This window comes from Dicentrarchus labrax, unplaced genomic scaffold (genome assembly GCF_905237075.1).
Source record: "Dicentrarchus labrax unplaced genomic scaffold, dlabrax2021, whole genome shotgun sequence".
Lineage (NCBI taxonomy): Eukaryota > Metazoa > Chordata > Actinopteri > Moronidae > Dicentrarchus > Dicentrarchus labrax.
In genome coordinates this window covers 9,383,352-9,406,523 of record NW_026136712.1, presented here as the reverse complement: position 1 = coordinate 9,406,523, position 23,172 = coordinate 9,383,352, and the positions used below count along the sequence as shown (strand labels likewise).

The 23,172-nt window shown below is 41.4% G+C and overlaps 1 protein-coding gene and 2 long non-coding RNA genes across 3 annotated transcripts; 1 reads left to right on the top strand and 2 right to left on the bottom strand.

Annotated features, from left to right (window-relative positions):
• The first annotated feature begins 678 nt into the window (after positions 1-678).
• On the top strand, positions 679-10,039 carry LOC127373587 (uncharacterized). The gene is made up of 2 exons (XR_007886922.1): positions 679-815; positions 9,746-10,039. It is a non-coding gene; the product is annotated as an uncharacterized LOC127373587 (long non-coding RNA).
• Positions 2,430-9,731, bottom strand: dlx4b (distal-less homeobox 4b). Its single transcript, XM_051418198.1, has 3 exons — positions 5,742-9,731; positions 4,533-4,726; positions 2,430-3,099 (listed from the first exon to the last, which is right to left on the bottom strand). The coding sequence occupies exons 1-3, from the start codon at positions 6,061-6,063 to the stop codon at positions 2,845-2,847; spliced, it is 771 nt and encodes a 256-aa protein (XP_051274158.1). The 5' UTR covers positions 6,064-9,731; the 3' UTR covers positions 2,430-2,844.
• Positions 10,030-22,144, bottom strand: LOC127373588 (uncharacterized). The gene is made up of 4 exons (XR_007886923.1): positions 21,134-22,144; positions 18,885-19,112; positions 14,818-14,981; positions 10,030-12,642 (listed from the first exon to the last, which is right to left on the bottom strand). It is a non-coding gene; the product is annotated as an uncharacterized LOC127373588 (long non-coding RNA).
• Positions 22,145-23,172: the final 1,028 nt, after the last annotated feature.

Below are 23,172 nucleotides of genomic sequence, written 5' to 3'. Positions count from 1 at the left end.
TGTGTGTGTGTGTGTGTGTGTGTGTGTGTGTGTGTGTGTGTGTGTGTGTGTGTGTGTGTGTGTGGCATCATACCCCAAACCAAGTCAAGCCTTCCTTCAGATGAAACCAAATCATGCATTCATTCTCTCTAACAGGGAAGCTGCTCACAATTACCCGAGATGTCAGCTCACTCAAGTTAATAACAATAATCACCCCAGAGACCTGCTTTGCCTTTCGTCCATTCAAAGAAACTGCGATTTAATAACAAGCTATTTTCCCTCTTATTGCTATCCTGCAATTAAAACCCATCAGACACCTCGTATCTGATAACTCCGACCATCCACAGCATTGATACAGCCAGACTTGCCTTTATCATTACCCTTCAGCCCATCTCCCAGCCTTCAGTCCTCTCCTCTTAGCTTGTCTATTACACGAGGAGCCCTTTCACTTTCTCTCCAATCTGCCTGCATGATAATTGCCCTCCCGTTTGAAAGGTCCTACTCTGTCTGTCCAACTCCACAAGCCATTATTCTAATCTGGAGATGTGAAATTGCCTATAATTTTCCCTGATGCCCCGTCACTTGGTTCAGCAATTCTCGCCTCTTCTTTCCCAGGGCCCGCATGTTTAACAAGGCACATAATCATCAGGAATGAGGGAAAGGGCACGAGGGGTGTATACATATATATAAAGAACGAGATGTTAATGTAACACAATGCTTGTCGTTATGTGAGAAAATCAGCTTGGAGGAGTGAAAACACAGGGCTCTGATGTGGCTTTGTTCTTCAGAGAAGCATCACTGCAGGCTTTAGACCTCCTGAACAAGGCTGCACTAAGGTAAGACAGGACTGTATGTAGCCTGTATGAACGGTGACGCGGTGGTCATAGCAGCTTGAATGTAGTTAAAAATGGGTATGGCGTGTTGTCTTTGATTGCAATAATATTTGTGAGCATCCAGAGTGGCTTTGCTGTATTAAAACATTATGGTTTCATCTTAGAAATAACAGCTCTAGCGAATCTGTGTGAGAAAAGTGCACAATTAAAGTTCGGTTAATTTATTGGCATTTAGTTGATATGGTAAAATCTAGCTTTTTGAGTGCATTGTGATAGGACGCCTTTGCTTAAGCATGAGTTATGAATAACACTTAAATATTGGATGTTATGGCCCTTTAAAATGACATCAGCCCTGAAGAGTTACACCTGTAATAGAAATATAAATTTAATACCAGTAATATTAGGAGAAAATGGCTGCACAAAACCTGCATGTATGATTGGTTAGTTATTTTTTTTAGTCCTTGTGTGTCTGTGTGACATCAGACAAATTGTATCTAATGTTTGCCAGACAGCCAAGACATCAGGGTGACGAATGAAAAAGATAAAAAGAAGTTAGTGGATGTTTTTTTAAACGCATTATTCGGCGTCATTAATCAGAGCTCAACACCCCATTTAATCGAGATCAGCCAAGATTGTGGGATGTGTGTTTGCGAAGATATAAATAACTAATTCTCTGTGTTTAAAGAGTGTAAACGCCAGAATGTGCAAATCAGTGCAAACGACCATAAATCAGGCGCAGTTTATTGGAGGAATAGCAGGCCATTTGTCATTTTATTGTGACAACGGCGAGGTTTTCTGTTTTGAGCTCGCTCGAGGCGAGAGTGAAGGAAAATATCGTCGAAATGCCTGCGTGCACATCCTTCTTCTCACGGCATGTGCCCCTCTCTGGTGACTTTTAGAGGTAAAAATGTACGTTTGTTTGAGAGAATACGCACAGCTGTAACCAATGTGATTAAAACGTGTTGTCTTTTTAAATAACAAACTGAACTTAAACCAACAACAACAAAAAAAGACACCAGTACTCAAAGAAACTATTCTGACAGCATGTGTCGTTACAGCCCCTTTGTCCATGCGTAAAAGTTACACAGAACACAACCACCGTGCGTAAAAGTGGCACGCAGCACCCTCTTTGATTCACCGTACTGGGAAGTATTTTGGTGTTTGCAAGTAAGGGGCATTTTGTTGCCTTTAAATTAATGATCATTTTAAAATTGAATTAAAAATGAATAGTGGAAACAAATATAAGCAACCAATATATATATAGGAATCAATACCAACGTTTTGAGACATGACTGTGGAAATCCAAGCAGATCTGCAGGTTTTCGTGGTGATGGACAAAAGACAGCTGACATCCCAGCTATGAATTATCACACAGACTGACCATTGTGTTGGTTAATACAAATCTGTACATTTAGTAGCCAGTGTTGAGGTACTGTATTTTACCCCCAGATCACAAAGCCTTTTCTGTGGCAGATTATTAATCTACATTTCTGGAAACAGTTTGAGGAATAACATCACACGCTCCTTTGCTTTCCAATATGTTTGACAATGAAAACATTTCACTAACAGATTAGCAACTTAAGCAAACATGTCACACAAGAAATCAATCACAATATAGCCAATCCAACAGCTATTTATTTGCATAACGCTAATAGCATTTGTTGGAAAATGCAGCGGAAACTCGTTGAAATAGACCCACGCACATAATATATTCTTTAAAAAGCCTTTATCCAGAGTCTTTTGCTAAACTGCACACACTGAGTCCACATTTCAGTGAGTTGTGACCGTGCACCAGAAGTCTCACTGACATTGTTAACAAATCTGAAAAATAAATGTGATGTCTGGTCGAATTTTTATCATTGAAGAGTGAATTCAAATCGCACACACAAATACAGGAAAAGTTCTATTAAAACACGCATTTAAACACAATTCAGTTCTGAGAAGAGGCCTTGAGAGCAAGTTCAGTGTAGTCTGAAGTGCGCTTCATATAGGCCCGAGCACCTGGCCTGCACGACCCCGTAAAACAATCCACTCACATCATCTGTGGCCTGGGCATCGCGTCCTGGTGAGGATGGTGGTTTGGATACCAATGACCAAAACTGTTCATGTAATTGTTTGGGTGCATTTGGGCTCCTTTGTTCGCCATGGAGACCTCCCAGAGCTGCGGCAACCCGGGCGAGCAGGGGGAGATGGAGCTAGTGCTGTGGAGATGTTCTCCCTCTGATCCGCTGCCATGCTTCATGATCTTTTTATACTTGGAGCGCTTATTCTGAAACCATATTTTCACCTAAAAAAGAGAAAATGCAGATAATTGTCACTGTGGTTAACAATCAGCAGTAATATAAAGGAAATAATACTGTGAAGGGTTTTTTTATGAGCATATTTCCCCCAATTAAACTCAATACACTTTTTAGAATTGGCCTGAAATGTGAACATTTGGGAGCAATAAAAGGGAAAACTCCTCATAACTCTCATCTTTTCTGTGTTATTTTTGCAAATCCCAGCCCTACTACTGGCCCATTGTTGGCCATTTAGCCTCATGGCTGAGTGGCACTTGTAATCCATTAAAACTGAGCTCTCTTATTGTTCGCTGTTTTATGAGTCCAATGGTGCATGAGTGCAACAGCAACAATCAGAAGACTAAAAAGTATTGTGAAATAAAAACAGCCCAAAGCGCGCTGCGGTGGGTCACTGAAATTTCTGTTGATTCCAGCTAAGATGGCTATTTTTACACGAGAACAATGGTGTGAATAGTCGTAAACTGCACCAAAAGGCCGAATGAATCAATCTATAAAGATCTAAGCATAAGAGGCGGCGCATAATTGGGAGAGAGTTGTTGAGATAGATGTTGAGGGATTAAGAAAAATGTGTAGGAGGCAGCTCAGATGACAGAGTCGATCCATTTGTTTATCTGTTTTTTTTCTCGATGAAATGGCAGAAAGTGACGTTTGAGACTGAGAAGTTGACAGCAACACGTGCACCTGTTTGTGTTCAAAATGCGCATGCACCTGAATTTATTATTTTGTATTTCACAACCAAAATACAAACCAAATGCAATCAATCGAGATATAGAGACAAGCAAACAATAAATACACCAATAAATAAATTCGATTTAAGCTTATAAGTGACTGCTTTAATTCCACAAATTATATTTTATAATAAACAAAACAGCGGACAAGCCCTAATTTGCAGACCTGTAATTCCTGATTTATTTATTTTCTTAAGATAATTTCCTAACTGCGGTCGTGCTTCATTCACTGAGAGCTCTTCAGGGACCAGGGCTGACAAAAGAAACACAGCCACAAAATTAAGTATAGTAAATAAGGCATGCATTAAAGGATCGAGTTACAAATCACAACAATTTGGTTTTTCATTTGATCTTCAGAAGCGCTGCGATCCTCAATAATACAGCAGATAAGAGGCTTCCTTCCTCAAGCGCGTCAACATCCACTTTCTCTCACCAATATTTTCTTCAGCCTGCTCTAAGTTGGATAAATTCACTTATAAAATATCAGTCTAGTGGTTCTGTTTATTAAGTCATTAAATGCTAAATATTGCAGGCCTGATATTTTAGGCTGGCGGGTTAATTGCTGAGTGATTGTGAAAACGGACAACCTCCTCAATTACCTTCATTAATAATAGGCTAATATAATGCACATATCTTTGACTCTACATTTCCCCCAGAGCCATTCAGGACTGCTGGGTGAGTTAGGGCCCCACCTGAGTCTGGGTGAGTCCCAGTTTGGCCGCCAAGTCGGCGCGTTCCGGTAAGGCCAGGTACTGGGTCTGCTGGAAGCGCTGGTGCAGAGCCTGCAGCTGGAGACTGGAGTAGATAGTCCGAGGCTTCCGGATTTTCTTTCCTTTGCCATTTAGACGGAGGTCCCTGTTCTCAATTGCCGTGGACTTCTCGCGATCTTGAAGATTGAACAGAGGGGGGAAAAACGTGATTGAATAAGGACATTTTTGATTTATAACTTTTCTCTGTAGGTCAGGTCAAAGACAGGTCATATCTGAACAGAGTTTCATCTTTTTCCTAACCTCCTAAAAACAAATCTACCATCTCAAACAACACGAGAACACTAATAAATGGTTCAGAAACAGGGAATATAGTGCTAGATACTGAAACTGACAGGCCCTGCACTGCATGCTATAAACACAACAGTCTCAGGGCCTGAAAGCCAATAACTGTGAGTTAAGTTGTGCGTTTTAAATCATATTAAAGTGTCATAAAATCCCATAGCCATAAAAGGTCTGATTACACATTTATTAAATCAAGTCTGCTTTATTTTAGGCTTAATGCTTTAGTGAGGGACTCACGTGGCATTGACAACACTTGTTATCTGCACGTTAACTGGATCATAATATTACCTTCACACCTTGACAACAAACAATGCCACAAGAATCATTTTTAAAGAGAGGGGCAGGAGAACTCCCCAAAGTCCACAAATATAAAGGGACTGCTTACTGGAATCGTTGTTAATGCGCACTAACAATGAGGGTAGAAATGAGCTCCTGAGGTAGGCCCAGGCTACACGGGCCATAATTGAACTTACCCACAGAAAATTATGGTCAATAAAATTTATGGCACCATCTGCCTTCATTATATAAGATGAGTGGTAAAGAGGGAGCATCTCTGGGAGGCGGTGGTTGAACGCTAGGCCTTGTTTGGACATTAGTGATTTAGTTAGATTATGGCTACTGACGCCCACGCCTAATTCAGCTTGCAATGTGTTATATATTATACATCATATGTGACAGAAAAGACTTATTTTTGTTGACTTATTAAAGTGAGCTATTTTTCCAAACAGGAACACGTCAGGAAATTTGGCGCCTTGTGCGTAATTGTGCTTAACCAGATGGGAAATCAGAATTTTATAGCCATTAATGATATAACAATTTAGTTCGGCTCGTTTTGACTTTCTCACATACCTGTGTGCTCTAATCTGCTGTGGGCCAGACTGCTGCTGTTGCTGTGATTGCTGTGCTGGTAGGACATGTAAGCAGACGGGGAATGATGGTTCACCGCGCCGGGGTAGGCGTAGCCCAAAGAGCGGCCATAGGACGAGCTGCCAGGAAAAGGACTTTCGTGCTGTGAGTGCCCAGCGGCATGCAAGCCATGAACGGGGTAAATGTGAGAGAGTCCTGGGGAGTGCTGCTGGTGTGCCGGATGTCCGTGGCCAAACTCTAGAAAGGCCGACTTGGAGGGATCTGAGGCATTCAGACTGTCAGGCATGAAACCCATAGACATCATTAGCTAATACGCGAGTCCATAAACCCGTCGCTCTGAAGAGGGTTTCATGAGTTGTGTCGGGCAGCGAGGAAAACTCGGAACAAATCCACACTTAAGTCCAGTGCATTGCTTGTGGAAAAAAGTCCCCCGCAGTAATAAGTTACAGCGTGCATGTTCACAACTGTTTAGGAGGCAAAAAATCGAATAAAAGCGAAAGGGATCCTTTACATCATTGGAGGAGCTGACATGGTTCTTCAAACACCTCCTGCCTGCGGAGCCTCAAACATACTGCCTTCCATCTGCGAGCTCTGTGATTGGTCTTCAGCAGCCAGCTGTCACTGGAGCTCCACCATTAACTTCATTAACATATGATACAGGATGCAGCTCTGCAGCCAGCAGGGACCTCCTTCCATAGGTTATGAAATAATCTCTCATTTGGACATATGGAGACATTTTATTCTAGTGTATGACAGAATGCCACCAGGTCGTTTACCGTCAAATAAAAATCCGTTAAAGCACAGGACAAGACTGTTTTTTTTTATTAGATTTAGAACTTGTGGAAAATTGGGCTAAATAAATGTATTTTTACTTTGCAAAGGAGGAATTTTATTTGTTATTGTGACAATTTTGTTAAGTTTCAAAAGACGAGGTACGATAATGACTACAAATATCTACGCAATGCTCTTTTATATAGATATGATATATAGGGAACTGACAAATGCATCTAAATTAAAGTTAGACCTATTAGGCTTACCCTTATCTGGTGTTAATAACTCAAATAAAATTAAATTCGACATTGTTTCGTTTATATAGTCAGTGCGCTTAATTCCCACTAGAAATAAAGTTTAAATGTCCGTTATTTAAATAATCGCTTTAATAATGTAATAATTCGCCAAGTTAATCATTAATCCTGTTTTAACTGAATCGAATAGATGGCAAACAGCGCAGTAAAACCTCTATTTCCGCTGCGGCACCGGCTAATGAACAATTAATGCACCATTAAAGAGCTTTACTGAGGAAGCACTTTCTGATATTTGGAATAGTGCGCCTTTAATTTTGCAACAAACACTCACATATTTGTATTTTTCTAACATTTTAGAGAAAAATCGAAAACAGATGAATCAGATATATTTTACCATGTACAGACAACTTGGTTGTTTACACTGTGTCCACGCAGCATTACATAAGCATGCTTTGTGGCTCAGCGGTCATGCTGACTCAGGGTTGTTTTAGTTTTTAGAAGAAAAACTTCACATTTTACTGTTCATTCAACACTCCACATTCCTAGTTTCAACGCATAAATTAGCCAGATTAGAGAGTAAATGAAGTACAGTAACCCTAATAAAAAAATAACAACAGGATTTATACATAATTAATAAAGAGCAGTTGGATAAATACTGTAATATAAGTGCAATATTTACATAACTATTACTTTAAAAGCAAATGCAGAGACAGAAAAATGACTCTGACCCAAAAGGATGTTTGATTTCATCTTTATATGAAACAGAAATATCCAGCCCACATTGTAACTGTTTTGTTTGTCTACTAGTTTTCACGCAGTCCCATGATACTTCATGGGAAGAATAAAGCCTGGACTCTTTATGACCAGGGTAGTTACACACATGTCACTCAAATGATTTCTAACTAAATGTCAGAGTTTATAAAACAAAAAGGCAAACACAAACCTGACAAAGAAAGCCAGGATTGTGGTGCAGACTGTAGAGTCAGCAGAACTCGTAAGGTGCATGTGGATATAGTGTGGGGAGAAAATGGTGACCACAGGCTCAAAGAGCAAGCCTGTCTCCATATTTCAGCCTCTATTGACTCACTCTCAAGCAGAGTAAATCCACAGGTGGAGAAAAACACAGTGGGAGGAGAAACGAGTGGATTTCCTGCCAATGCAGCTACGTTTTAAACAAACTCTAATAGAGTCACCATGTGTTATAGCACAGTTTGATACAGATTTCACCTCAGCTAAATCACATGTAAGCTGCAGTCAAATTATAAGCAGAGTGTTTGGTGGGTTGAGCGCGGTGCTGAGTTGCTGTCCAACCCCATCATTTTGGTCATGTCCTATACCCTGCATGAAACTACTGGGAACCCAGCAGCACTGAAGGCCTGCTGGGGGCTGGACTGCTTCCCGATTCCCCACAGGCCTCAGCCATGCAGCCAGCCAGAACAAAGCCACAAATTATTATCATAGTAAAATTTCAGTCACAATAAAAAAAATAAAAAAAAGGTTGCTGAGAGGCCTCATACTGTGGGTGAGTTTCTGACTTCACACACAAGGCCTTGCAGCTGTAAATCGTCACTGGGAAATTATATCATGAGAGAATGCAGCATGTGGTTATGCCTATTAGGAATTTACTGCAACATTATTGGTGTTAGGATTATGGTAGCAATATTTGCAGTTGGCACCCAGTGAGATTTATATTTTTCCGTTCTAGGAGCAGGTGTCATGTTTAGAGCCTGTTATAAGTGGAAAAAACAACTTCTGTGGCCATACGGCGCATAGGAAAGTCACAATTTTCGACAGATGAATGGGATCAGGGAGGCCAAAATGAAGATAAACACAAAAGTCAAGGCTTTGAAAGACACAGAGGCCCATGGGCATATATGTGCAGTTCTGTTGTGAGGCACTTCAGCAGATGAATGCAGGGGGTTGAGTCTGGGATTTGCATATCTGTCAAAACCGTGCAAATCAAAGGTGTAGGCACAAGTATATGAGGAGAGAGAGAAGGAGAGAGAAAGCGAGGTGAGGAGGCTCTTTAAGGCTTGTAATTATGTCTGTATAAGGGGTGAAGAACAAAGGCGAGCCCTGCAGTCATAGGGCAGGGATGAGTCCTCGCCATGGCTGTACTCAATACACGCAAAGGGATGTTAAATACAGTCACACTCCTGAATGCAGCCCAGACTCACTGGCGTCTGTACATGGGCATACGTCTGCAGAGGTGTGTCTGACATAGGTGTGTGTTCCCAGCATGCTCTTTCTCTCTCTCTTGCACACACAGACCAGTCGAGTTTGTCCATCAAGCAGCTATGATGCAGAGTGACAGCATTCTTTTTGTACAAACCAAGAGCACATTCCCAGGCAAATACTGCGGCTGTGATCTTCCCCACTGGCACATCATGTTTTACAAGTAACCCTCTGTTGCTGGGGCCCGAGCTGAGGACTATATAGACTCAGACTGACAGTCCACGACCCCGACAGGATGCCAGGATTTATTATCGCAGGCTCACCTCACCACATAATAGACACATATAAAGACCTGTGTGCACTTTGGTAGTGCACTATGATAGTTCTGAAACTGAGGTGTGGTTTAACACAATTACCCCACCAGATATTCATCACAGAATCAAAGTGTGGACAACACATGAGAAAAATGAAAATATCTTAAAGAAAGAACCCACTTTTGCTCATTATAACGATAAGATGAAACCAGATATATGCATCATAGATCACTTTTTATGTAAGTTTTTTATACTTTTGGATATGATTCTGCCCATATGAATCATCGGCTTCCCTTCCCTTCCCTTTTATATGAAAGTTCTGATTAGTCAAGCTTTTTGTACTTCCTTCACTGTAAAGCAGGTGTCTGTCATTACCACTGTACAAGGCGGCTGTTTTCTCAATCCTTTTGCATCAACAAAGCCAATGCAAACAATAGGATTTGTGTTTTTCTATGACTGTTTTCTGCCTCAGGACAGACCGGGGAGCAGAAGAGGAGCCGCAGCAGTGCAGAGGATGAACGGCCTAATCTTTCCTCCAGGCGCCATCACACAGGAACACTAATATCTGCACGGCCGGCGTCTCATTCCTCAAGTGCAGCCACGTTGCTGTTGTTATGTGTGTGTGTTGATCCCTATGCTGGCAGCCTCTGAGGGCCCAGAGAGTTCACCGGTGTCACATGATCAACATCACTCATGTGTGAAGTTCTTGGCACATACAGATCAAAATGTTTACCCTCCAGTTCAGCTGATTAAAAAAGAAAACCTGTTTATTGCATTATTTCTTATTATATAATTTACTTTGGGTAATCTCTATTCCACTTGTAGTTTCTGTTTCTGCTGTATGAAATATAGGCCTGTGCAGTAAATTATATTAGTTGAAAAATTTGATTGATTTGGGTTGAGGACTACGTAAGTGGGAATACAATTCCTTGTTTCTATTTTTATTTCTAATTTTAATAAAGATTTAAATTCAATAAAGATTTCCCAATTTCCAAAAGTGTGTCAACCTTTAATTATTTTCTTTTTATTAAAATGAATGTATTTGAGCTATGAGTTATAAAAATTTTCCATTTTTTTGTAAATAAATATTAAACAGTAATTAAAACATTAATACTAAAGAACTCCTTGTTTATGAAAATATAAAGTTTTTGTTGAAAACCTTATATTTGCTGTTAGCTTGAACTCCTTTAAATTATTTTTCTATATTCATCTTTTTTTTAAAACCTATATGATAATTCAAAATGAAATACAGTTTGAATACAATACGTGTGTGTCCATTCTTAATTTCCAGCAGTGTTGGAACTAAAAGGAAGATCAAAACTTCATTAAAACAATTTTGAACAAATCATTTAAATTCTGAAAAATAAATAATTTTTATCTGTAGCAATATGTCTCCAAATAATGAAAATGTCAAGAATAAATATTTTTTTTTACATTACACTTAAAAGTTATTGCATTTTTGGTACATTTACCATTTTTTATTATTATATATTGTTATATATAATATATTATTATATATTATATAAAAAAAATAATTCATTATGCATGACCTTTCACTCCCCGTCTACCTGCATTGTTATGGAAAGCCTTCAAAGCGCGGTTTTTATTGGCCAATTAGAAGAGTCCGACTGTTTTGGATTTAAAAGGGAAATGAAATCAGCCAAATTAATCAGGTATTTGTCACCATTTTGGCGGAATTTAAAAAAAAAGAGAGGAGACAATAAGATCGAAAAAAAAGTGACAGAGTGAATAGTGCGCGTGGGAAATGCCGGAGTGTGTCTGGTCTTTTAGCTCGAGCGTTGGATTCATCATTGGCATAATTGTTAGCAGACAGCGGATGACAGCAACATCGCCCACTGCCGCTGACTGTTAGACTTAAACTTTTAATTGATTGGTTGCATATAGAGGCCTTGGCAACTCAGGGGGGAAAAAAACCCGTCTGGAATCCTTTAACCGTAATACGCGCATAAGCCATTCTGGTGCAACCTGAGCTCGGTGTCACGCGGGGCATCTGATTTAAACGGCTTCATTTGTAGAGAACGGCAGTCATATGTCTAAATTATACATTGTTGATTTTCTCTCTCTCTCTCTCTCTCTCTCTCTCTCTCTCTCTCTCTCTCTCACTAACCTTCCTCAGTCGTCTGGTTGCGGCTCAAATGCGCATTTGGTACCAATTCTGACTGTGGGCGCTGGCACACACACACACACACACACACACACACACACACACACACACACACACACACACACACACACAGTTTGCTCTCATTCAAAATACTGCAGATTCATACAGTAACCTGTCCACACAGATGCTGAGAGATCATCTGATGGACAGGCAGTGGGACAGTAGTGGCAGTGTATTGGGTTACAGCCCAGTGCTTTGGCTGGAGCTGCACTAATAGTGTGTGCCTGCTCCACATCTGGAACAAAGAAGCCAGTCTGGGTCTACCCTTGGTGTTTACAGCTCTGTTGTTTTTTCACACTCCTCGCAAAATCTTGCCCAAACACACATTCCAGACTCCCCAGCTCAACATGGGGGGAAAAAATATACTATATTTTTCCACTGTAAATCTTGCCCCCAGTACCGGGGGAGGCGGGTAGAAAAACAAAAGCTGGAAGCTGGCATGGATCAGTGGGGCGACAAGAGGGTGGCAACGGCTCGAGGAGTGGCGTAAAGAAAGATAGTTTCAGTCTCTGTGAGAGAATCCTGCCAGGCCTGGTGGCTGAGATGACATGTGAGTTCAGCTGAGGTCAAAACAGCTGGGGGAGTGGCACCATGAACTGCCAGGGCTGCTGGGTTTGTTAACTGTCTGTTTACAAGCATCTGAGGAGACATCTGATGTTTAATTCCTGTAGTATTTCTAAGGGATATCTACTGATGCCATGTGTGAAGAAAATGAAGTATGAAGACTGCACAGACAACGTGTTCAGGCCAAAAATCTCCTCTAGAAACAATAAAAAGATTCACAATCCCTGTAAAGCCTGCAGATGTTTGGACAAGAAAATCATTTAAAAGAGAACTTCTATAATTTTTTGTTTTCCCTCTCTTGAGAGCAGATGAGCTGACAGACGGAGGTGGAAATACTGAACATAACCGGACAATGACTTGCCCAAGGGAGTCACACATGCACACCCAATCAACACACAATGACACATGGCTCAGGGTTGCCAGGTTAAGACAGTAGGTCCTGTTAAAAGACCGGTTTACCAGGTCCAAGGATTATCCATCTGATGTTACCTGCCCTTCTGGGTAACGTGAACCCCCTTTTGTGGTCTGCAGGGCAACAGTGTGCGAGGCAAGCGCCACTTTGAGATGCCAGCGGTGATGGGGATGACAAGGACATCTGTCTGAGCAGCAGGACAGGTCACCTAGGAAGGGTTGCCAGGTTAAGTGACAGTTTCCAAACAAGTCTTCTACCATTAAATACGCTTATCTGACATCAAAAACTGGCTTTATGAGAATTTTAGAAAAGAAACATTTGACTTACGTGTCAAAACAGGTTTTCAGAAAAGTTCAAACACCTACAGCAGCTCTCTTATTATACATGAATAGAGAATTAATATTTGGCCTGATATAGACCTTGCACAGCCATGAGGTCAAAGCCCTTTCTTTATAGCTCTTCAATGGGAACAACTCGACAGGATCAAGTTCAGCTCCTGACAACAAGCCCTGGCTCTGTCAAGTGTTAAGTTCCATTGTGACCTACAATAGGACACAATGGCCCCGCAGCGCCTAGCCTGTACCACGCTGCCTATCAAATGACAGCGTCTCTCAGAGAGAAACTTGGCAAACTGATATTAAGATATGTGTCTATTGTATGTATCATTTGTTTTGCTATCCATCATGAAGCACAGGAGTACGTTACATGTGGGAATTCATTAGTCTGCACTGTAAATATAAAAAAAAGTACTGTAGATAGTAGAAATTATATATTATGTTTTTTCAAGGACTTCTAAAGTAATTTAAGTTATTACAATTTATCCTGGAATTTTTCATTCTTTTTTATACTTCCAAATATACATATAATACATATTTTTCCTATTTATTTGAAACCCTGATCTAGAAAACAAATATAAAAATGAATACCCAACAAGGTAACCTGATTTGTGAAGGAACGGAAAGTTGACCATGTCTCCTTTCCCAGCCTCGAATAAAAGCAAAAACAAAAGAAACAGTGACAAAGCACACTTAATGACCTTTAAACCAGTGTGGTCCAACGTTTGGTTTGTCCCTTCTGGGCAACTGTAGAAATATGGCTGTTCAACATGGACTCCATGGCAGGCTACCTGCAGCATCTGTAGCTATAAACCGCTCAATCTAAGGTATATTCAGGTGATTATACACTATTAAATACATACCTATGAATATTATATTCCATTTTTGCCAATAGATCCTCCTCTATGTTAGATACTGGACCTATAGGTTGTTAGCAGACACACTTGCCTCTTTAAACACCCAGCATTTAGCATTAGGGAAACATTAGGATTAATTAAGAGTTTGATGACTGTAAGTCCAATAGACCTTTTTCACAGCAGCCATTTTGACATGAAATAGTAGGGTAAACAAGGTGTTAACAATTACTATTCTGCATGTTGGCTCACTGTCTGGCACTGGCTCATTTCATGTTAAAATAACTGCTGTGAAAAAGGTCTGTTGAACTTACAGTCATCAAGTTGACACAAAAATGACTCTTTTATTTCTGTTTTTGGTCTCTACCAACCTCTAAAGGAAACGTCTAGCTCATTAGCCGCTAGATGCTCCACTATGTTCACCAGCTACTGGCTAACCTTGTCTCTGTTGTTTGGTTCTGAGCAGGTGGTACGCAGTGTTTTTAAGAGCTTGTTCAGTGAAAACTGCTGCCCGTTGTGTCTAAAAAGCGAGCCAGATGAGAGCAGTGAGACTGAACCAAACTAAAACAACAACAACAATCATCTCCAGAGCCGAAGGGAACTAAAGAGTCAGGTGAATATTCTCTGGGTTTATTGACAAGTAGTCAAGTAATACATTGTTAACATAAAAAAAACTGATATAACTATAGCTATAGCTATATTTAACCCTAACCTTTTAACATAGTCTTCCGTGAGAATAAATTTACGAAGGAAGACGAGACCTGTTGTGTAAAACAAGCATGAATAAGTGAACAGTAAACCACTAAGCCAACTAAGTTTGCCCCCCTGACCCCGGCTTCGTTGTGACCATTTTGCTGCAGTGCTTCAGGTGTTTAACCTTGTCATATTAAAGCGTTTGTCACTGGAGGGCTAGACGACTGGGGCCAGGATGGGCTGGGGATTTAAGAAGGCCTGGGCTCCCAGATCATCAGATTGTCAGTTGCTGTCTGAAGCCTGCCAAGAAACATCAAAGCGAGACTCGCTCATAACATCTTTGAACCTCACTAATACACGCCCCCTCCGCATCCCTGCCTGCCTGCATTCTTGCCCTATATCACCAGTGTCTTTTGATAATTAAAAAAAAAAAACCTGTGAAACAGAATTGATACACGCAAGATTGAAATCAGACCAAGAGGAAAATTTAAAGAGAAACACCTTTGAGGATCTGTCGTGGACTTGCAGCGCAGTGTGGATGTCTGACATGCTATGCCAGCGCTCTGTCAAGGCACGGAGACAGTCTCAGTCTGAGCAAGCCCGTCCTCAGAGGGAGCAACCTCCCATCAGCTCCTGGCCAAGATTGATGGCTATGAAAGAGCTACCTGAGGCAGAGATCAAAGTCAGACAGGATACATACGCCTCAACATTTAACTCTTTCATCTCCCGCCTTTTCCACATGACCCTTCACCTGTCTATCTGTTTGACCTCTGGCTGATGAATGGTATAGTTTTGGGGTTTTTTTGGACAAAAGCAAAACAGGTAATGTCAAATTTATAAAAAATGAAAACTACCTGTCTGATACAACCATGGCACAAAGTTAGAAAACAGTGTGGAACAATGATTCCATGTGTTTTTTTATGTACAATTTTTTTTTTTTTTACTCTTCACCACACTGAATAGGACCTTGGTTTCTCAATGTGGGGCTCTCCTCACAGAGGAGGCCAGTGGTAGAGGGCTATTTGCATTCCAGCAGTGAGAGTGAGGACAATTAAGCCATTTCCCCTCCAATCTATCTCCCTCCAGCCAGCAATCCAGGCAGCCAAGTAGATCAATGGGAAGTGCAGCTGCACAGCCCATGTGTGCCAGGTTGTGAAGAGAAGATTGGGGTTAAAACCCTCCTGGCCCTCAGATTGGCTCCATACCTGAGTCAAAGCACAAACGAACCAACAGCTGTTGCTGGGCAGAACTGGGAAAAAAGAGGTTCTCACCCCATCTGTAAAAGCATTACACGGTTTCTGGCTTAAGGTCACTGTTTATTTTCTTAACAATCTGAGCGGAGATGTCTGTATTTTCTATTCAGTATAATTTTGTACCTGAAAGCAGAGAGGTCTAATAACAGCAGGTTCATTTCACCACCTGTATTGCATAAAGGATGTACCTTGGGCTTCCATCACAGTCCATCCCTGTACTTTTTCCCCCCCGGGCACTCTAGACTGGCCACTCCAAAATCAATTAGCCAAATCACATTTCACAAAAGTAGCTGAGTTCTGCTTTCAGCGGCCAGGCCCCTCAGGTGTCGCAGAGTCGGCTTAAAGTTGCAAGCAGTGAGTCTTGATTTAAGTTGTGTGGGATTAGACCAAACAAAGAGCCATAGATACCTAGCTGCACCTGTGCAACTTGCTCCTCAAGGACCGCTAATAGGGAGAGTCTTTGGTCCAAATGGCGGGTGCTCAGAACTTAATCTCCCAGCTCTCGGGCCATAGCAGGTATCTGTTTCCACCGTTACCGGCAGCAGAAACTGTCCTGAACTTGGACATAATCGCAGGGCCATCATGTAACAAGGACTTCCATCTCTGCTGCCTCTGCCAAGTCCAGGTGATCAATCATTTACATGTGTAATTAGGAACGGGTGTCAAAACAGAAACTGTACACTCGCTCTGGGACCCTGTGTGCAGCGGGCTGACATCAGACTTGGCAAGTGGTGGGTAAACAGGGTCAGAGAGAAAGAGACACAGAGAGAGAGAGAGCGAGAGAGAGGGGAAGAAAAAGGAGATGCTGAGATGTGCAGGTTTCTTTGACACTTTAAGCTTCTTACCACCCAGGGGGTGAACCGCTCTTCAGCATATCAAGTTATCTAAGAGCATATCGCTGTTTATATGGTGAATAATGGTTTGTAGTACTTGAAGTTAATCTTCAGTGTTACTGCAAATTTATCCCTGTATTTTGAATACAACCAAAGTGCTTTAAAAATTAAAACATGTTAAGTCAAGCAAAGCCTTGTTTATATGTGAAGGCCTTGCAATCTTAATGCCAAAACAAAAATCATGGTGCAAAATGAATTTTGTTACTGATCAGCAACAAACACAAACACTTATATTATAACAGAACCCGTTTCCTAAACAAGTCAAACTGCTTGTGCTTTAGTCAAGTGGTTCAATGGTCTCCTGAGTGCCCAACCAGCCATTCAGCCCATTTGAGGTCATAACAAGGGATTACACTGCAACAACAAACACATGCCAGTGTAAAGTGATGCTTTGAATACACGATAAAAGGGCAAGGGATGCTAAGTGATGCTACTTTGATTTTTCTTTGATTTCCATCCACAAGTGAACATAAACATAAAAGTTCTCATGTTTTTATAACGTGGCCCCACCTTGGACTGGCGCACAGTCTGTATTTGACCACACAGAAACGCTGAAAACACCTCACAGTAACTATCTGATAGAAATTTGCAGAGAATCTCCGCTGATGTTAAGTGACATTTTCCCACGGTTAACGGGTGTGCTTATAACTGGGCAGGAGAATGCAGAAATACCCATGCCCAATAATCCACCTGTCACCTGGGGGGATAGGTGTGGTGCTGCGGGGCTAAGGAGGGGATATGTGCAGGCTACCGTGACTTATGTGGACTCATCCAGCCAACACCTCAGTGCCCAGGGGGTGAGTGGGTGTCTGGGGCCTAAGTTTAGAGTTTCCCGGTGCAGAGGGGCTGAGCTTTGAAGAGGCAGGTCCAGTAATGAATTAGAGTATTGTCTGCTCGGAGGGAGAAGCCTCTGGGTGGGACATCAGATCAAAGGAGGTCCTACTTTATTACTTACAGCGTCAGTTCAGGTATGCTACTGGACAGAGCAGAGGGCAGACACACTGACCCTTAACAAAAAGGACTTAGAGTGACTGTCCGGGCGTATACAAGTTTGTTATTGCAATCCACATTAAGACTCTGTTTTAATGACTTTTATCAACTGATGATTTGGGATATACACCTCAATTTGGCTAATATTTGTTGACATTATCTTATCTGATGAACAAAGCCCATACCTTGTTGATGAAAGCTTTTGTTGTTGTAAACACCAAGAGCTGGATGCATCCGTTTACTGATAAAATCCACAGGAAGTGATGTGGTGATGTGATTTTTCTGGGAGCATCAGCAGAGGATTGTATAACAGTTATGAATAGACAAAAGAATAATAGCTACTATAGCTGACTCAATTCAAATTGTTTCAAAGTGACAGAAAAGGGTCAGTGTATCTTTTGGTCATTCGATTTTCTTTTTTCAAAAACTCGAAATAAAAAACAAAAAAACAACAAGTTATTTGAGTTTTCATTTTAAAATATAAAATCACACCCTGTGATTTGCGAAAACTTCAATTTTCTCAAAAACTGTACAGTAAAAAAAATAAAAAATCCCCACGTCATAGTCTGGGTCATTGTGAACGGTACCGTTACAGAACAAATGGATGGCAAGTGCAATGTCTAAAATCATATCAGAGAAAGGTTCCAAAGACATTTTAGCCTAAAGCGACACTGATACACTGCTAATTATTTGGTGCTCTTGTCTTATGTTATAGGAAATAGAAAATTACGTACAGGAATTTTTACAGTGGGTGCTGACCAGGTGTTTCTGTATGGAAGCTTCTTATTTGGCATGCAGTCATGAGAGTGGTATTGATCTTCCAAAACAACAATTCAGTCAGGACCACTTTTGTTTATTTTCCAAAGCAGAATGTTAGATTTGGTATGGCTCTGTTCTGGCACACCTCCCTGCCCTTCCATGTGCATACATGGAAAGGTTTAAGACAAGGAGAGTGGCAGCAGAGACCCCCCAGGGTACAGAATAGAGCATCATCAATGTCAATCAGAAAATGACATTGATTAATTAGATACAACATTAAAGGAGGTGTTGGGGTAGAGGTGGATTGCAAAACGGCTTGTAGAGGAAGCAGCAAATATAGGCAGGCTAAAGCAGCTTAAATAAGGCGCCCTGAATGATATTTGCCAATTGGATGCTTGAGGGAATCAGCTGAGCCGTCAGCTGACTGTGTACAGTTCTTACATGTTTATGATTAGCTGTGATCAGCTGATGTAGCTGGAATTGAGAGCTGAGCTTGACTTCGTGGCCTGCCTGAACTAACGTTATATGTATAATGTTTGGTCATATGTTACCATCCATTGACACTATAGCCCCAACGTGACTGTAAAACCAGTTTTCTCTCAGACATGTGATGGCTTTTTTGCATCAGGCCACTCAGCCTTTACATTGCAGAGACACAGAGGAATGCACTGACCTGCTCTTCTCAGGTGGCTCCACGTCGTCCTGGGGCTGGACTAGCCTCTCTTAGGGTCATTCTCCCATGACATTCTCCTCAGCGTGGAGAGGGAACAACACATCTTTGCTTTGATGTCAAAGTGGTCAGGTTTAGAGGATGAGGCAATGACGTGAGAGACACAAACAGCTGGATGGAGTGGAACTAAACGAGAATGCGGCTTAGATGGTGGAAGAGCAGATGACATATCTGAAAATATAAAATATATAACATTTTACAACACTGCATCAATAAATATTAAGCTATCATAAGAAACCAAACCCTCCTAAAATTGGTATTTGGAGGAACAGCAATTATAGACAAATAACTATGAGGAATAAGCGGTTATATTACAGAGAGTAAGACTAACAAAAAACATAATGAATCTTTCAGCATGGTGACTTATACCATCAAAAGGCCATCAATTGTAGCACATATTCTGAGCTGTGATGCACAAACACTTTCTCCTAGGTACATGATCAATGACTGTCAAGACAAACGTCTATTTCATCATCATTGTGTTTGAAATATGGGTGTTCCTTGGGCATTGTGTAAGACACTGCTGGAAAGCTCCAGCAACGTCAGTATGAAAAGTTGGGATTAATTAAAATAGAAATCCATCAAAGTCACATTATGGTGTTGATTTTCAAGTATTTACATGGACTCAGGACGCAGCCAGGTAGGCTAATCCACCCTTAAATCATTGCTTTGTTTTGTCATGTCGCTTACATGTTTTTTTCAGTTGTCAAATGAGCTAAATTTGCCTTTTTCATACATTTCACAGGCTGGGATTGGCTCACATGTCAGGAGAATAAACTAAGTTGTCACTGAAACACAAACACAAACACAAACACTCGCTCTACAATTTACATGTATAGACCTGAATGTTTTTAAAAAAGGAAAATGAATCAAACTGAATCAAATCACTGGCTGAATGTGAGATTTTGTAATAAAACACTTTGCTGAGAGAACTAGAGCTAAATCTAATCACTGCTTGATCAAATTGTTACACCCCTCCTCCTAGCACAGTGGTCCACCGTTACAGCATGCCCCCCTGATGAAGACAAAACATAGTCTTCTATGTGGTGGATTGCTTTCCTGTGGGAAGTGTTGCTCTCTGGTCGCCCATTCCTCCCTTCTGTTTCTCGCCAGCTGGGACTGCTGCTCAGCCACCCAGCCATAATGTCATAATTGTCCTGTTCCTCTGCTCCTCTTCAGTCACCGGGACACAATGCATGGCAGCTTAGGGCGGAGTGTGAATAGGGGCCCAGGCTAACTGGGTGGATCCCAGATTATTCCCACACCTGCTGCTCTCACCTTGGCACTATGAATGACTGTCTTGTGCCGGTAGGAGGGAACCAGGTATATGTTCTTTAGGTTGGAGTTTTGTAATAATTGTGCACAATTCAATAAATGTCTTATCAAGCAATGTTTTGTTAACTTTGGGTGTGAGAGTTTATTTTACATTAGTATCCTGCATAATCACAGCCTCAGCAACGCCTAAATTAATGAAAACATTAAAAACATTCAACACCTTGCAGCACCACAACACATTGTTGTAAACCAGCATCGTCCTGCAGTGGAGCTCCCCAGGTCTCAATTAGCCCTGATGACTTGCCTAGGGGGAGCTTGTGTTTAAATCAACCAAGGAAATTATTGCTGGGGAGGCATAATAATTGATTCCGGGGCCCCAGAACCACAAAACAATTACTGATTACTTATTTCTGTTTGTCAGCTATGACAACAGGGGTTTCAATAAAGCAGCAGGAGGGAAAACAAAACTCCTCACATGGGACCAGACCTGATACTGGAACAGCAGTCAGCTTCTTTATACATTACATAGAAGGAAATACATGGTGAAATTTCAGTTCAAAACAAAATGTAAGATTGGCATTTATTTACTATATCTATCACTGAACATAACAGTGAGTAGTTGTGAGTATATTTTGTTTATGAAACATCACATTATTAATCATCCCTTGTGAATTATATACAGTCTTGTAAAAACATGAGCACAAAAACAAAACTGAGGTCACAGGGGACAGGGAACAGGTGTTCTGCATATATTGTATGTCACCTCATCAATTGAGGTACATGAAACCACAATACCATCTGCCATAATCACATATATCACCTCTTATAGTTGTAGGCAACATTGATTGCAGTGTACACACAAGCAGAGTAAAATGGCCGAAGTACTGAACACATCTTTTGAAATTAAAAGATTTTACCCAAATGTCTCGTCTTCGCTCAGATTTCCTTATAAGTCACTGTGGCTCATTTTTGGCGGACGTGACTGGCGTCGGCTGTGATGCACTTCCTGTGGGTTTGTCCCTCAGTCTGGCCAACGGAGAGATCTCACGATAAAGGTTTAAACTGGGGCCTGTTCCTCGCCAGCTGCCTCCTTTGGTCACGTTAACTTGGACCTCATTAGTCATAATCTGCTCCCCTGGGCCAGCCTTGAAAAACCTCTGCCTGGCAACTTCATAGAAATGCTCCGAGCAAAATGTTCCTCTTATGTGCCTGACTCAAAACAAAAAACAAAAAGAAGAAAGGTTATCTGATGGATGGAGCTTTGGCAGTTCTCCTGTTCGAATGAGGCAGAAAGGAAAGTCTCTTTCTCTCAATGTGGAACTTCAGATAACAGACACAACTACTTCAGAAAATCTACATGTAGAGACAAATATGCCTCGTGGTGGGCGGGCAGCAGAGTAATTCCACTGTTTCTCTTGCACCTATGAGAGCATGCCAAATTCATAACCATAAAGCCAGCCAAAACCATGCATCAAACAACCGTAGAGCCACTGTTAGCATATTTGTTTGTGTCCACACAGCACAGAGGGCATTTTTAAAAGGCAGTGAGAGAAACTCAGCAGCAAGCAATGACCTGAGGATAGTAATCTTGGGCTGAGGAATTTAACCAAGCTTTAGCAGACATGACGAACTAGTGATAACGCCAGCAGAATGACTGATCCTGCTCATACCCTAACATGTAACCTCTGCGTTGGCTCTGTAGGGGCCAGCACTTCAAACACATCCATATTTCAGTGACAGAAGCCTTCGGGGTAAAACAACCCATTTACCTGTTATCTGTTTTAAAAGCAGCCTAGGTGGAGCGAGGCGGGCCTGTAACGATGGGAAAGCTGTCTGTGAAGATCTGCCTTGGGAGACTGCGTCAAGAGCTGAGTAGTAGCGAGACGAGGAGGTGAAGCTTCAGTTGACCACAGCTTGACCCCATTAGCTCTGGCTATGTCACTTAAGGCAAACTAATGAATTTTTGTTTTGATTGAGTTCATTTGAAGGGAGGTTTTCAAAGGATTTTGACAAACCAGGCCTTTTTGGTGAGCAGATAATCAGTTTGAAATACTGGAAGTGTTCATTTGAGATGAGCAGACAAATTAATTATGGGAAGAGTGAAGTGTGGCAGTGAACTGTCTGTCCCAATACAAAGTCTCCTTAAGTATCACAGCTACATAAGTGACATAATTATATCTGCAAATTCTATGTTTTTATTTAAAAACAATCTGTAGTTAACTTCAAAAGTAAATGCTGTACTTAGTAAATCTTTTCTCAGGTAGCTCACGTTTTCTCTGCCTATTTACTGCCATTGTCATGCAGTCTTCTGCTCAAGGCCCTGAAGGCCACGAGGGCCCAAAATGGCTCCGGGGGTTACCTTCTATTGTTTCCCATAAGATTTAAAAACCTGTCTGTTTTGTCGTATTTCCCCCTTACTGCTACCTTTCTCCAGTATACACTCATTGTAGAGCCAGGAGGAATGCTGTATTAAGTCTGGTCAACAATGACAACAAAAAACATCAACAAAAGCCAAAGGGCCAAACCCAACTAAGTTACCTCCCCGGGACTTAAAATGTCCCTTCTTACCTCACCCTGCCCTTCCATTTCAACCCAACCCTTGCCCCCCTGCCAAGCTAGGAATGCTGGGGGACAGTGACCTTTTCACCCAAGAGTCCCACCTTGGTTTCTCAGGAAGATTAGGAGGTGGTAGAGGAACTGGGAGTGTCTCACGCAGTTAGCTGTTGATTCCAGTCGGAGAGGATTCCAGTTCTTTGGAGGGAGACCAGATACTGGGTTTGGAACACTCAGGTCTTGAATTTCATGCTGTACTGCAACAACCTTGCACGCTTTTTAAGCTTCAGTGGTTTGGCTATTATTCAAAAATGTGAAACCAATGCAACTGCACCCCAGCAGTTTTCTATTACTGAGCCATCCGTTATGAATAACTGAGCACAGCCTCATTAAAGGGGCTTCT

Coding starts and splice junctions, on each gene's coding strand:
- dlx4b (XM_051418198.1), bottom strand. CDS start 6,063: ATGATGTCTATGGGTTTCATGCCTGACAGTCTGAATGCCTCAGATCCC. Junction 4,727..5,741: donor CAGCAGATTAGAGCACACAG/GTATGTGAGAAA, acceptor TCAATCTTCAAG/ATCGCGAGAAGTCCACGGCA. Junction 3,100..4,532: donor TGGGACTCACCCAGACTCAG/GTGGGGCCCTAA, acceptor TCTCTTTTTTAG/GTGAAAATATGGTTTCAGAA.